Below are 14,049 nucleotides of genomic sequence, written 5' to 3' on the forward strand. Positions count from 1 at the left end.
CTATTACAGAAAAACGGGAAATGGCCAGAAAGCTGGGGAAGAAGACAGGACTGGAGACTCGGGGCAAACCCCACCACCCTGGGCGTGGGCCTCTAAGACCTTCAGATGTGCGCATTTCACAAGAAATCACTTGAACACACTGGCGCTCCCCCTCACCTTTCCAACTAAGCCGTCCCCCTCCGGACAGCGGAGAAGTGAAGGCCACTGGCTGGCACTTACGCTCCAGCACCTGCCTCCATCCCTCTTTTGGAGCTGTGGTTTTCAAAGACAGTCGTGCTCATCCTCTGGATAAATCTGTCTGCATATCTGTAAGCATTTTCTAGAAGAGACTCCTAGAGAAGGAAGCGTGAGGACCAAAGGTCTCCTCCGTGGCCATTCTGACTGGGGAAAGAATTGGCAAGGCAAGGGACATGGGCGTCTCAGGATTCCAGCACTGGGCCCATGCAAGTCCCTCCCCTCTTCTGTGGACAAGAGAAACATCTGCTCCACTGTGGAGACCAGCTGACAAACTTGGCCGATGGAACGCAGAGTGCCCCAAGCTGCTGAGTGGCTGTGAACACGCAGGAGACAGAGGAGCTTGAGGAGCAAGGGTCTGGGAGACAGAAGGGGCTGCTTCCGGAAGGAAGGGTGTGGCCCCAGGCTCTGGGGGTTGAGGAGGCCAATCAGGTTGATCACCTGCCCCGGGGTCCTGGAGGGTGTTCCTGGCAAGGCAGATGCTAGGTTAACTCCTTTCTTCCACACACATTTCAGGGGCGCCTCGTGTGCCGGGGACAGAGCTGAGTGTCAGGTCTGCAGGTGCCTCCAGCGGCCCAGAGCAGTGGCTCTGCCTCGCAGGTAATGCGCAGGAGGCCTGTCTCAGCACAAGGTCCAGGAAAATGAGTTCTTAACAGGCACGCCACTGAGACAATAACTAAAAGTAAAAGCCCACCCCCGCGTGTTAAATATGGACTGCTTTTCAAACTTCTGATTCCACTGTTTTGAGATCTACTTTCCCTAGGACGGGGCCACAAACTAGGGAGCACTAACCAGAGGTCCTCAGGAGGAACACGGTGTCCCAGAGGCTGCAGCAAGAGCTTGGGGCCTGGAGTGTGCAGTGAACATGTGCCAGGGTCGCTCTGGAAGAAGCGCTTGACGATTCGTTTCATCAGCAGCGAGACTCCAGCCATGAAGGCGCCAGCGCCGGGCAGGGGCTAGGACCTGGGGCACACTCTGCCGGAACTGTTTTGGAATAAACTGTTGCAAACCCCAACTTTGCAATACCAAATGGAGATGTGCCACTTGGCACCAGACACTCTTTGAGGTGGGGAGAGGGGGTGGTCTTTGCTCCCTTCTAGCCAGAACCATGCACAGGCCGGCTGCCAGGGGCTGGGTGGGCAGGCTTCCCAGTCGCGCCCTAGTTGCCCAGTGCTGAGCTTGCAGGCCGTGTGGAGCCGGTGGGTCCTGCAGGGTATTTCTGGCAGCATCACTACAAAGCAGCCCTGGGCCCTGGCAGAGCAATTTGGAGGCCTGCAGCCTCGGAGGCAGTCTGAGCTGCCCCTGACGTGGGCTGGGGCCCTAACTGCCTCTGGAAGATAAAATCCCATTGACTGCCACTCACATAAATGGAACAGGAAGTTTCTGAATGGCTTCCCCTGTGTCTTGAGGCAGTCACCTTGGTATTGCTAAACTAACAGCTGAAACGCACCGGACAACACCTCATCAACCGCAGGGCGAGGAAGCAGCGGTCCAGAGGCAGGCAGCAACAGTCTTGCCAAACCAGAGATTTCACTCCTGGCTCTTTGCTGCAGAAACGCCAACAGCTGGGAAAGCCATCAGAGGATGCGGGGAAGGTGGGTGCAGCCCAACACTGCACTGGAAAGAGAGCAGAGGCTGCAGGCGAAAAGTCATCTGTTTGATGGGCTGTCCTTGCGTGCACTGCGACCAGCCCTGCCTGCTGGATTTCCTGGGCCTGTTACACGCCACTCTGCCACTAAACATCTGGGGACATATTCAGCTTTTCTACAAAATAGGTCATCTTTCCACACTTGTTCTGCTCCCTGTCGACTCTGGCGAAATAGCCACAGCATAAAAGAACTCCCTGGAGAAGCTGCACTTAGACAAACACGCGCCTTCTCCCCGGGAGAGCCTGGCTCCTGGCGTGGAGCCAGGGCGGGGGCTGAGAACACCCCTGTCCTCCCCTTCCCAGCAGGAGCTCAGCCCGGAAATGGAACAACTGGCTTTTGCTTATACTTCCAAACCTATTAGGGAGTGATCATAACGAGAGAAACTAATACTGACAAGAATTATGCCATTGTTCTATTTCATCTGTTTAGTAACCTGAAGTTGCAATTTTTAGAAAAAAGATTACCTTTTAAATAACCGATTCATTACGGTACATGAATGAATGCCATGTTCCCGCGTTCAAAACGTCACTCACCATTAAGGGCGTGCGCGGGTAAGTGGCACCGATTTACCACTTCCCCCTTATACACAAACACCGACTGGCGGCCCCGGACAATCAGAGGCAAGTGTGGTTTCCTGGGCTCTTGGCAAGTGGCCTACACTACCCAGGGCATAAGGACGCCCACACCTGAAACAAGCCTGGTAAACTGCCCCTCCCGGTGGAGGCGAGGAGGGGGACCAGGGATGATGAGGCTCCTGCCAAGGTGACACTGTCAGTTTCAAGGCTGGGTTGAGAAATCATGGACTCACACTCTGGGCGCATGGGGGAGACGGCCGGTGCCGCCTTGGGACACAGTCTGGCTGTGAGACACGAGCGGAGGGTGCTGGCCCCACTCAGCGTGGCACTGCTCCCCATCCCGGGGGAGACGGGGCCCAGCAGGGGAGGGTGTTCTCTGACCCTCCCTTCCAGCCTGCGAACCCCACACGCTGTTTTCCATCATTAATTTCAAAGCCTGCTGAGCACTTGGCCTCTTCTCTGTAAGTGCCGCGGTAACACAAAGGCAAGGGGAGGCGGGGTCCCCGCAGGGCAGATGCCACCGGACACAGACCCCACGTACCTGATATGGCATACAAGTTGGAGTGCTGGTACTCATAGTCCGTCCGGCTGCTGTTCCTGCCTCGGAAGGTGGCGGGGAGCGTTAGAGAGATGTGCCTGGAAAGAGGCAGAGGGGAGAGAGGCGGTTACTGGAGCCTGGAACGTCCCCAAGGCTCCCACTCACCCCCAGAGCTGTCGCCAGGGTCCTGCACACCCGCAGGGGAGCGTGCGTGGGCCAGCCGCTTCCTCCTCCACTTCCCCACCAGCCTCCGGGCCTCCCCCCAAGGATCCAGAGGCTTCCAGACACCAACAGCCTCCTTCCCCGCACTGCACAGGGCACCCAAGGGAGGGAACGACTCCCCAGGCGTGTCCCAGGCACTCTATGGAGGCGGCAGTCTGACCCGGGCCTCTGCGTGCTGGGCATATGCACCAGTGGCACCAAGACACCAGCTCTGGACACGAGCCCGGCCTGCTCAGTGTCCACCCTGTGGCTCCACATCTGCCTCAAGGTGGGGAGGGCCATGGCATGTGAAGAAACACTCGGAGGTGAAGGTGCCAGGTGTTATTCCCAGGTGAGCTCAGGGACCAGGGACCTCTGCCATCAGGAAAGCACTCTGCTCTGGTCAGCTGGGTCTGGGGTCCCTGCAGGTGAAGCACACAGTAGGTGCTCAGGAAAGCACCTCCACCTGGGCCACTGCTGTCTTGCGTGGTTCAGGTGTTGTCCGTGGAAGCACCTGATGAGCACTAAGCCGAGCACTCAGACCACGGGACGTGCTCCCGAGGTGGGGCTGCGAGCCACCTCAGGCTGGAAGGCCACGAGTGGCAGTGGAGCAAGCTCAAAACCCTGCAGGTCGGGGAGTGCCTGCCACCCGCACCTCGGGAGGGATGGCTGTGGGGGCGTGCAGGGCTCAGCAGTCCCACTGTGGCCACACCTGGGCTTTTCCAGAGGGGAGACGGGGGAGCATTTATTACACGGGGGAGTTGTCACCAATGTAGAGCCTTTTCACCTGATACTGTGAGACAGTCCAGGACCCCTGCTGGGTGTGGGGACCTGCAGGAAGGCTAGGTGACACCCGCCATGTGTGGGGACACTGGAGGAAGGCTCTCAGGCAGGGCTATTCCCACGAGCCTGGGACAGAGCTGCAGTGGCAGAAATCTTTTTGGGACAAGGTAGCACTGTGGGCTGCCTTTACAGGGGACCCCTGTTCCACAGAGATGTGTCCCTGAGGCACCCTGGAGTGCACCACCTAGGTGCAAAGGGGCTAACCAAGGAGCCTCGGGGCGCTGCCAGGGGAGCTCCCAGGCTGCAGGGATCAGGGGCTGGGAAAGGTCACTGTGCCATGTGTCCAGTGCCAGAGGAAAAGGAAACATGGGTGCTGCTGAGCACGGGGGAAGGACCCCTGAGAGGAGGGCCTCATGACATCTTGGGGGGTGGGTGAAGGAGTAGAGGCACCCCCAGGCAGTCAAGGAAGGCAACGCTGTGGTGTGGGTTACTGGAGCCTGGAACGTCCCCAAGGCTCCCACTCACCCCGGAGCATGGCATAGAAAGTGGGGTGGGGGTGGCCTGGAATGGATGCCAAGTGCCACATAAGGGGGTCTGGGTTTTATCCCTGGGGTAGAGGTTCCCAACCTCTGCCACTCATCATGGCACACAGATGAAGGTGTCAGGTCTCTGGGGACGCTAACAAGAGAGATGCACAGGCCTGGCCCTGAGGTGCCTGGTTCAGTAGCCTGTTGGGCTACAGAGCAGGAACCCATTTCTAACAGGCCCTGGCCCAGACTTCAAAGCGGGTCAGGGCTAGGAACCTGGAGGGTCAGGAGTGCGGCAGAAGGTGGTGAGTGGTCTGTTGGAGCTTCATGGGGGAACGAAGCGCTGCCCGCGGCCATGGCTGAGGGAATGGCAAAGGTGGCCCTGTAGGGTGTCACCAGGTGCTGGCTGGTGGGAATGTGAACATCATATGTTCTCCATGGTGCCTCACAAGGCCCTGGTGGGCAGTTATGGGGCACTAGCTGAGGAGCAGGCACAGTGCAAAACGGAACCATGGATGGCTCAGTGGCTCCCCAAGTGGCCACAGAACAGAAGCCAGCGTGGGCCCTTCATGACAGCAGATGTCATGCCCGAGACACGGGCCCGGGGTGCACACTGCTACTGCATCCCCTGGACCAATGTGGGAACGTGCAGGAGCTGGGGAGAACTGGGCTGCCAGATGCTATGATTTCTAAGCTTTAAAGTCCTAAAAAGGTGCACCAGGCCTCGCAAGGGCCACAGCCCGGGTGGTGCAGCGACACTCCAGGGCGAGAGGGAGGCCCAGGAGCAGGCAGTCCTCGTAGAACTTGGGAAGACGTGTGAACAAGGAGGCCGGAAAGGGCCAGCCTGAGCACCAGGGTCAAATGCATGGACACAGAAGTGTGGGAACTTAGCAGTGGCAGAACAAGGGGGGCCCAGAATTGTCACAAAGTGATGTGAACACCTGCTTCCAAGCATGAGCTCCTGTGGAAGCAGGAAGATGGTGGCGCTGGGGAGGCAGGCAGTGGTTCGGGGAAGGCTTCTGCCAGGACTTGGGCTGACGTGGGGACCTGAAGAGTCTGGGGCAACATGGAGGAGGCCGTGCACTCCAGGCTCTGCAGGCATCTGGGAGGAGGAGGACATTGGCCAGTGGGAAGAGCTGAGGGGACCAAGCTGGCCAGGGTGGAGCATGGGGCCCCACAGCCTGGACTTTATCCTGAAGCATTTTTAAGCAGAGCTGTGACAAAGACCAAATGACAGTTATAAAAGTTCACCTCTAGTGGAACCATGAAGAACTAGACTGAGACTCCAGGTAGACAGGGACGGGAACAAGCTGAAGCACACTGTTGGGGAACTTGTGCAGAGCCTGAATCACTGTCAAAATGACCTGCCGCAGACCCCTAAGGGGATAGTTTTGTGGCAATTCTGTGGCAAACTAGACTTAAAAAGAGGTGCATTCTAGAGAATCATGGAGCCTAGCTCTTTGGCTGCCCATCCAAAGAGGAGCTTGGCATCTGAACCTCCTGGCCTCTGGGGCATGGGAACAGCTCGGCTGCCCACCCTGCACGCTCCTGACTGGGCCCGTTCCCCTTGCACTTTAGGCACGTCCGCTGGGCCTCCCTCCTCCTCCTGCCTTCCAAAAGCTGCCGTTTGCAAGGGTCCTGGCACGCTCACAGCCCACGTCCACAAGGTCCAACGCACAGCCGACCCACCACAGCCACCTCTGCCAGCAGCCGGGGAGTCCTGGAGGCCTCTGAAGGCCCTGGCTCCTCAAGCCTGGGCCTGATTCCGTGCCCATGCTGGTCCTTCTTCCTCCACACTCTCCAGACCCCTTCGTCCTTCAGGACCCCCCAGCCCTCTCTCTCTGCTAAGAGCCTTGCCTGGGCTTGTCTCGGGCTGTACTGAGCTGCGTGTCCTCTCACCACTGGATCCTCCTCAATGCGAGGGCCAGGGCTCTACTTTCTAGGGCCATTCTTCACAGAGTGGACGCCTATTAGACATTTGTTGACCAAATTAGGGGAGAACTCAGTCCACTGAGGCCCTGGGTCCCTGTGGTGAACTGCTGTTAGCTCTGTTTGTTTTCCTCACTGGACCCGAGGGGTGTCTGCAGGGCACCCCACTCCCACCCACCTTTGCTGTGGAAACGAGGGCAGAGCAGCAGGTATTCAGGGGAGGGGCAGTTTCTGTTTATACGACAGACGATGTGTTGTTGGGTGGGGGGTGGGAAGTTAAAAGAAAATTCACGTTTCAGGCTGATCTCTGACAGGCAGCTGCTCTACCGGAATCTGCTGAGCTGAAATCAGGTTTCAAAAACTCCAGCCAGAGAGGCTGGTGAGAGCCCCGGGGTTCAGGGGCTTGAGGGCTTGAGGCCGGGCTCCTCTTCCCTCGGCAGAGCCTTTTCCTGTGTGTGCTTTTTGCTCCCACTCTCCTGCACCGAGGCAGCAGGAACACAGGGGACACAGGGATAGGACAGAAAGGCCCACCAAGGCCTCCTGCTGCTGAGAATGAACACTCTGGGCAGAGGGGACGGTCACCTGGGCTTGAACAGGATGAAGTCCCTGCTGAGTCCCAGAGCGAACCAAGACTCCAGGTCCCCAGAGAAGCACCTGCCAGGGAGGAACTGTCCCTGGCTTACCTCTCGGCCATCTTTTAGACAGGAATAGTCATTCTCACTTAACTGAACAGGAAACTGAAATTCTCAGAGGTGAAGCCAATGAAGAGAAAGCCAGGGATTCGGGAAAGGTCAGCCCGTGTCCCGCATGCTGCTGTCTTCATGTCTCCCTGGCCTATCACCTGGACCCCATCAGGTGTGGAGACTGAGGTAACTCAGCCAAGACCGCGTGGCTGCCCTCAAGACACCTCTGAAGATCAGTGATGCCAGGACTCCATGCCTGCCACCTGCCTGCGTGGTGGCCCTCCAGGACCCGGTGCAGCCCACAGGCAGGTAACCACAGCATGAGGCCCAGGGAGGCAGGGAGGCTGCAGTGGTGAGTCTGCCAGACACAGGTCCAGACCCCAGCACCAATGCCCGGCAGGGGCGCACTCTGGGGGTGGCAGGGAGGCAGGCAGGCAGCGAGCCCGACAAGCACTGTGACCTCCAGTTCTGGTCAGCTCTTCCCATCCTGCCACCTGGCTTACGCAGGTCCTGCTCATGTGGGCCTGAGTGCAGGACCAGAACAAAAGCCCCCGGGGATCTCCCTCTGCACCAAGAGGAAGTGGAAACGCGCCACGGTGGGAGCCTGTCTCCCTCTGGCAGCCTCTAACCTGTGCTCCTCCACACAGGTCCGCCAGCCCCACCTGCAGCTCTAGCCCCCTGCCCCGCTGGCTCCCGCTCCTGCCCCAGGGCCTCTGCACTTGGGTCCCTCTGCCCGAAACACTCTTTCTCCAGCTCCTCAGAAGCTGGCTCCTCCTCCTGGGCCAGGCCTGCCCTGACTGCCTTTTGGGGAGACACCCACCCCCAGTCACTCTCTTCCCTCCCTTCCCTCTCCATGGGGAGGTCTGATTTGGTTTGGGGTCACCAGAACATAACCTCCATCACCTCCCCTCCCCATGTCCCCAGTGCTGAGGACAGTGCCCAACATGGTGGGTGCTTAGGAATGTTGAGGAAAACCCTATATGGTTACCCAACTTGTTGAATGAACAAATGCCTTTGATTCTGACTTGTAATTAGAGATGATTTGGGAATCTTCCAGAAGCCTTCCCACTTGTCTCCTTCTCATCCCCAGGACTGGGCTGGTTAATGGTTTGGAAAATGCAACTATTTCTGATTCATGGACACTTTTACATAAACAGTAAATACATTCTTCGTGGCATTGCTTATAAAGCCCCAAACCAAAATTGAATGAAATCTCAAACAAAAGGGGACTAGTTAAGAAGATTATGGTACAAATGTGCACTGAAATATTCTGCAGTCTTTTAAAACATCTTAAAAGGCAACTTCCTGGCCAGAGCCTGTGCTCAGGCTCAGCAACAGTGAAGAGGAGGAGACATCCTTCCTCCTGCACCTGGACACTGACCAGTCCACCAGTTCAACTGGCTGAACGGTGGCACGAGAGCCGCTGCACAGGCCTGTGCTGGAGGACAGACAAGGAATGGAGTTCTTCCTGGGGTGGCACATGGGTGCCCAGTGTCCCTGCAGCACCCAGAAAGAACAGGGCCTGGGCAGCTTCAAACACGGCAGAGGCGGCCGAGAACATGCTGGTGCCCCAGGGACAGCAGTGTCAGTGCAGTTTCAGAAGAGTCCCTTCAAAGGCCCCAAAGGCGACCATTCTGCAGGCAGACCACAGGAAGACTAAGGGAAATTCAACTCTCTCTGTCCAGGATGGCACCTGGAGGAAGACCCCTGGCACCATGCCCAGGAGGTCTTGGTGACCACCAGAGGCCAGTAGTTCTGCTACCGACCGAGGGATAGATTACTATTCCAACATCTGTCTGACAACTAGAGAACGGAATCAGAACAGCTGTTCTATCTGAGGTGCGCTTTCCTGCCGTCCTCGCCCATCCCCTGCCCTGCACCCTGCAGGGCTGCTCCTGATGGCCACTGCCTCTCGGTGGTAGGGACAGGCTGTTCTGTAACAAATGGGTCAGCGATGCACACACTGCTAGAGATGAATCCTGCTAAAGAGATGCAAGGGAAATTTCATTTTTCTCCCCCAAGTCTGTCTGAGCACCTTATTCAATTAACACGGCTGTGGAGCTGGAGACAGCTCCATGTGAAGCCCTTCAGTTACAGAATACATTTTATTATGTGACAATAGTTGCCAGCACGATTTATTTCCTTTGATGGGATTCTGCTTTTTCCTTGTTAATTTAAATCTGTATTTTCTAGTGCTGATTCCAGGTCTGTGTGAATTTTTAAAATGTTACCATTAATCTTGTGGAGCCAGTGGCCACATATAATGAAGACGGCTCTGCCGGGGCACTGGAGGGGCCTGCTGTCCTCAGGAGATGTCAGGGGGCAGCAGGCAGTGGTGGTGAGGCAGGTAGAGGCTGGTCTCCTTACCTCCCGCTACACACACACACACACACACACACACAGACACACATCCCTCATGGCATGAAACCTCACTGCCATTCTACTTTCCTGGGACAGTGCTCCAGGGGTCAAAGACTTTCAGGGGGAACACAAAGCCACAGTGATTTTCACAATACTGAGATATCGCTTCCCTTCATTTTTTTTTTTTTTTTTTTTGTACTGGGAATTGAATCCAGGGTGCTTACCACTAAGCCATATCCCAGCCCTTTGATTTTTTTGAGACAGGTTTCACCAAGTTTCTGAGGTTGGCCTTGAACTTGTGATCCTTCTGCTGCAGCCTCCTGACCACAGAGATTACAGACATGCACCACCACTCAGTTCTTCCCTCATTTTAAAATAGGACACTGAGAACACAAACTATACAAGAAGAATAATTCAATAAAATGAAACTTCAACATTTAAAACTCTTGTTCTTGAAAACATACTGTTACAAAAATGAAAAGGCAAGTCACAGACTGGAGAAAATACGTATAAAACATATGTCCAACTCACACCTAGGACAGATACAGGACTCTGAACTGAACGGAAGGCAACCCAATTTAAAGAGGGCCAAAAAATTTAAAGCAGACACTTCATTAAAGAAAACACAATGGCAAATATGCACACGGACACACTCAGCATCATCACTCGCTAGGGAAACACACGGTAAGTCACAGTTAGATATTACGCATGTCCACAAGAACCGTGAAAAGTCAGGAGCTAGACAACAGCTGGAATGTGTCATAGTGCCACCAATTCAGAAAATGGTTTCTTAGAAAGCTGAACTTACCCTGTCGTAAAACCCAGCCATCAAACCCATCAACACTCTCCAGATTTTACCCAGGAGGTAAATGAATGCCTATGTCTATATGGAGATTTATCCACAAATGCACCTGTCAGCTTTATTTATAATAGTCAAAAACCAAAACCAAGCTGGATGTCCAATAACAGGGCACTAGACAAACGAGCTATGTATGACATGATGAGTGTCAGTCAGCAATCGAAGAGGAACTCAGATCAACACACACAAGATGATAAATCTCAAGACAATTACGCTGAGTAAAACAAGGCAGGCAGAAAAAGGCACAGGTGGCCTGATTCCATTTATAGAAAGTTCTAGAAGTACACGCTGTTCACAAAAACAGATCCTGGTTGCCAGAGGAGGGAGGGGAGCAGAGCCAAGGGACACAAAGGACTTCCAGGTGCAGATATACCTGTGACCTTGATGTTGGTTTCGCAGGTGTATGCATATGTCAAAGCCCATCACCTGCAAACTCCAGTGCATGCAGTTTACCATACACGGATTACACTTTGGTAAAGTTGAAAATATGCTCCTGATTAAAAACAACAACAAAAAAGACCTATCTACACAAGCCAGTGAGTTCACTGTACCCAAAAGAGCCAGGGAGAAGTTCCTCGGCTAAGTCCCAGCGGACACTGAGGGTGACTTCAGACTGCTCCTCTGCCCACTCAATGCCTGAGGACAGTGGGGCCACCAAGGTCTGAAGTCAAAAACAGCTGTGGCTCAGAAATGTTTACTCCTTCAGGTGGTCCTTGCCGGTGCAGACGCCAGCACAGCGTCATCGGCACAGGGCCACAAGCATGGCTCTCTGTGGGAGCAACACGCTCCGGCAGCTCCAAGGTGCTCGTGGCTCTACAAACGCTGGAACCGTGCATGGGGATGGGGTGCTCCATGCGGAGTGTGCCCAAGGTGGGCCAGGCACAGCCCAGGGGCTCAGGGCCGGCCTCGGCAACACAGCAAGACCCAGCTCCAAAAGACAACGAAACACTCCAGATCATTCCGACCCAGACTCAAGAGTCCAGGAGCAAACGGGACGAGGACTGGCGTTGACTCTTTCTCTTTAGAAATCTGAGGAAAGAAACTTGAAATATGGGGAATGCCTTCTAAGGTGGAAAACATAACTCTTGAGGGTTTCGCCTTCGCACATACCACGGGGGCCCTTGGCCCCCTCCCACGCATGATGGGAGGTCACCCACGGCAGATGTGGGCAAAAGGGGACTCAGAGTCAGGTGGCGCAGGGCAGGGACATGCTCCTGCTATTGACAACAGAAACTGGGAAGGGGAGCGGGCAGACCTCTCACCCCATCTTTCTGTACATTTTTAAATGTTAAATTTTTCAACAAGAAATTGATTCTCTTTATTGGAGAGGTGGCAACACTAGAGGAACCCCTGTCAGAGAGGTGGGGAGTCACAGTGGGTGTGCATGGAGGTGGCCGCAGCACTGGGGCACAGGGTGTCAGGTTCTGCTGGGGCGCAGACAGGGACCAGGTGCAGAGGAGCGACCCGACAGGGATGGGGCTGGGTGTGGCAGAGGAACGTGCAGAGGCTGGGGAGGGGAGGGGACGCAGCAAATGGCCAAAGGACTCCCTCGCGCTCCTGCACCCCTGCTGGGAAGGCAGCGTCTGTGGCGCACAGCTTCAGGGCCAGGTGTGAGGATGTGCTTGATGAATGCCACTTAATGGAGGAAAGGCTCCCTCGGAACACCTGGCACGAGCAGGGCCCGGGAGCCACTGGAGAGGACCTCTGCCGCACCTGCTGGCATTTTAATAAGCACCTTCCAGAGTGCCCACCCTCTGGGGCTGGTGGACAGTGTCAAAGAGGTCCCTGGCCATTGCCCATGCTCACTGACAGCTTGGGAGCCTTATTTCTTAAGGACCATATGCTCAGGTACTGGCTGGCTCTGGGAGGTAATTAAAATGGATCATTTTCAGCTGGAAGGGCCTGACCAGTGTGCGAGTCCTCTTCAGTGACTTCACAGCCTGAGTTCCAGCTCCAGGTCTCCTGTGCTCCACGCGGAGGCCCTGAGTCTCAGGAGAGACCTGGGAAGACCCAGGTGTAAGAACAAACCGTAGCTTTTCCTTGTAAATTGGCACCAATAAAACAGAGAATTATTTTAGTGACTCTAGGCCTGAAAATATCTTAAGCTGTAGTGCTTTTCCTTTCCGGATTGATTTTGGAGCCAACCTCAGAGAGAAGTCACCATGTCCAAAGTTTCCTGCCACTTCTCAGGGTGACGAGACACTTTTCTGTTTTTGAGTTGACACTGGCAAAGGAAGGTGAGGTTTTTGTACAACCTAAAGAGAAGCTCATCCTCTGGAATGTCCTTCACTGTCTCGTAAACTTCCATCGTCTAGACTGGAAACTGAACTCAACCAAACCTGGGGACACGACCCGTCCAAGGAGAGACTGCAGTGCAGCAGCACACACCCCACAGCTGCCATCAGTGCGTGGTGACCGAGTCAGGCAGGTCATCGTGACTGAGCGTCTACTATAAGCTAAACACTATGCCCGACACTGAGATAGTTTAGAAAACCAAGAATCAGATTTTTCCTTTTAGGAATTCATCTATAAGCACTTGAAACACATACATAGGTCTCCTAAATACTCTAAGACGTGCCATAAAGGACTTTACAGCCATAAGCTTCAACTTAAAACAATGGCACGGACTAAGAACCAAGCAGTCAACATCTACTGAGAGTCCTGAGTCTAGTTAGTGGTCCCCACCTGCAGACAGGGAAGAATGGGGGGTACAGAAAAGCCCCCACCAATGAAACAGTGATTTAGGTGTCAAGACAGTGACCCCGAAAATGTCACACAGCAAGACAGAAGTGGGACCTCAGTCTGACTCAGTCGGGAGTGGCTTTTGGCAGGTGGCAGGTGCTTTGTTCCTGCCATTTACTGAGCATTGGCACTATTCTTCATGCTTCACCTTCATCTCTAAACAATCGGGCAAGGTAAGCAGTATTGTACAGTACAGGTAGGAGAAAAGTGGCTCAGAGAAGCCAAGGAACTTGCCTAAGGTCACACAGTTAAAAAAACTGACTGAGGCACGATTCGAGTCAGCTCTTTCTCCCACGCCATGATGCCCTCTTAACACACAGCGCAGTGAGTACAAATGCAGACTGTTGGTTTCCATTCAAGCCGCCTATTTGCCAGGATCAATATAACGTCAAACCACAAACCTGAATATACAATGAGTTTCCCTCCTGGGCAACCCTCCCCCCAGCCAAATGCCAAATCACTCTGCACTGGAGAAGAAAAAAAAAAAAAAAAGAAAGAAAGAAAGAAAGAAAAGAAAAGAAATAGCTATCATAGGAAGACTAAGGAAATCGCAATTCCAAACTCCCCAAGTTCCTGAACGCACAGCTTTGAAGTGCATGCAGCTCCACGGCATATGGCAAATCAATTACTAGTTTAAATCTTAAAACAAAAACATGGCAAGTGTGGTACAGAAATAATCAAGAACAACGGTTGGGTTTAGATTACAGCGGGCCACTAGAGTTTTGAATACAATTAATCATCATTCCAGGCAATGGGAAGCCATATTGACACTTATTCCTAATTTGAATATTTAATTAGGGTGAAGTTCTTCATCAAATTATCGTAGAACTGGGAGAGCGCCTGGAAGACTCACAGTCCCCACCTTAACCCCTTTCCCGCCGCGCCCCTGCAAGCAAAGCGCCCAGCCCAGCCCTGCAGGGGGACACCGGCCCTGGGCTGGCCACAGCCACAGCTGTGGCAGGGGAGCC

General features: G+C 54.4%; 1 protein-coding gene across 2 annotated transcripts in view; it reads right to left on the reverse strand.

The window, feature by feature from the left end:
- The window catches only part of Mvb12b (multivesicular body subunit 12B), a 166,557-nt gene that overhangs the window by 65,056 nt on the left and 87,452 nt on the right, over nucleotides 1-14,049 (reverse strand). For both annotated transcript variants that reach the window (XR_013155328.1, XM_077108808.1), the window contains exon 7: nucleotides 3,000-3,094. Coding sequence is in view for 1 of the 2 variants with exons in the window: in XM_077108808.1 (XP_076964923.1) it covers nucleotides 3,000-3,094 (95 nt within the window). In the remaining variant the exon portion in view is untranslated. The remainder of the gene's footprint in view (nucleotides 1-2,999; nucleotides 3,095-14,049) is intronic.

The sequence above is a fragment of the Callospermophilus lateralis genome, chromosome 2 (genome assembly GCF_048772815.1).
Source record: "Callospermophilus lateralis isolate mCalLat2 chromosome 2, mCalLat2.hap1, whole genome shotgun sequence".
In the NCBI taxonomy this organism is placed as follows: domain Eukaryota; kingdom Metazoa; phylum Chordata; class Mammalia; order Rodentia; family Sciuridae; genus Callospermophilus; species Callospermophilus lateralis.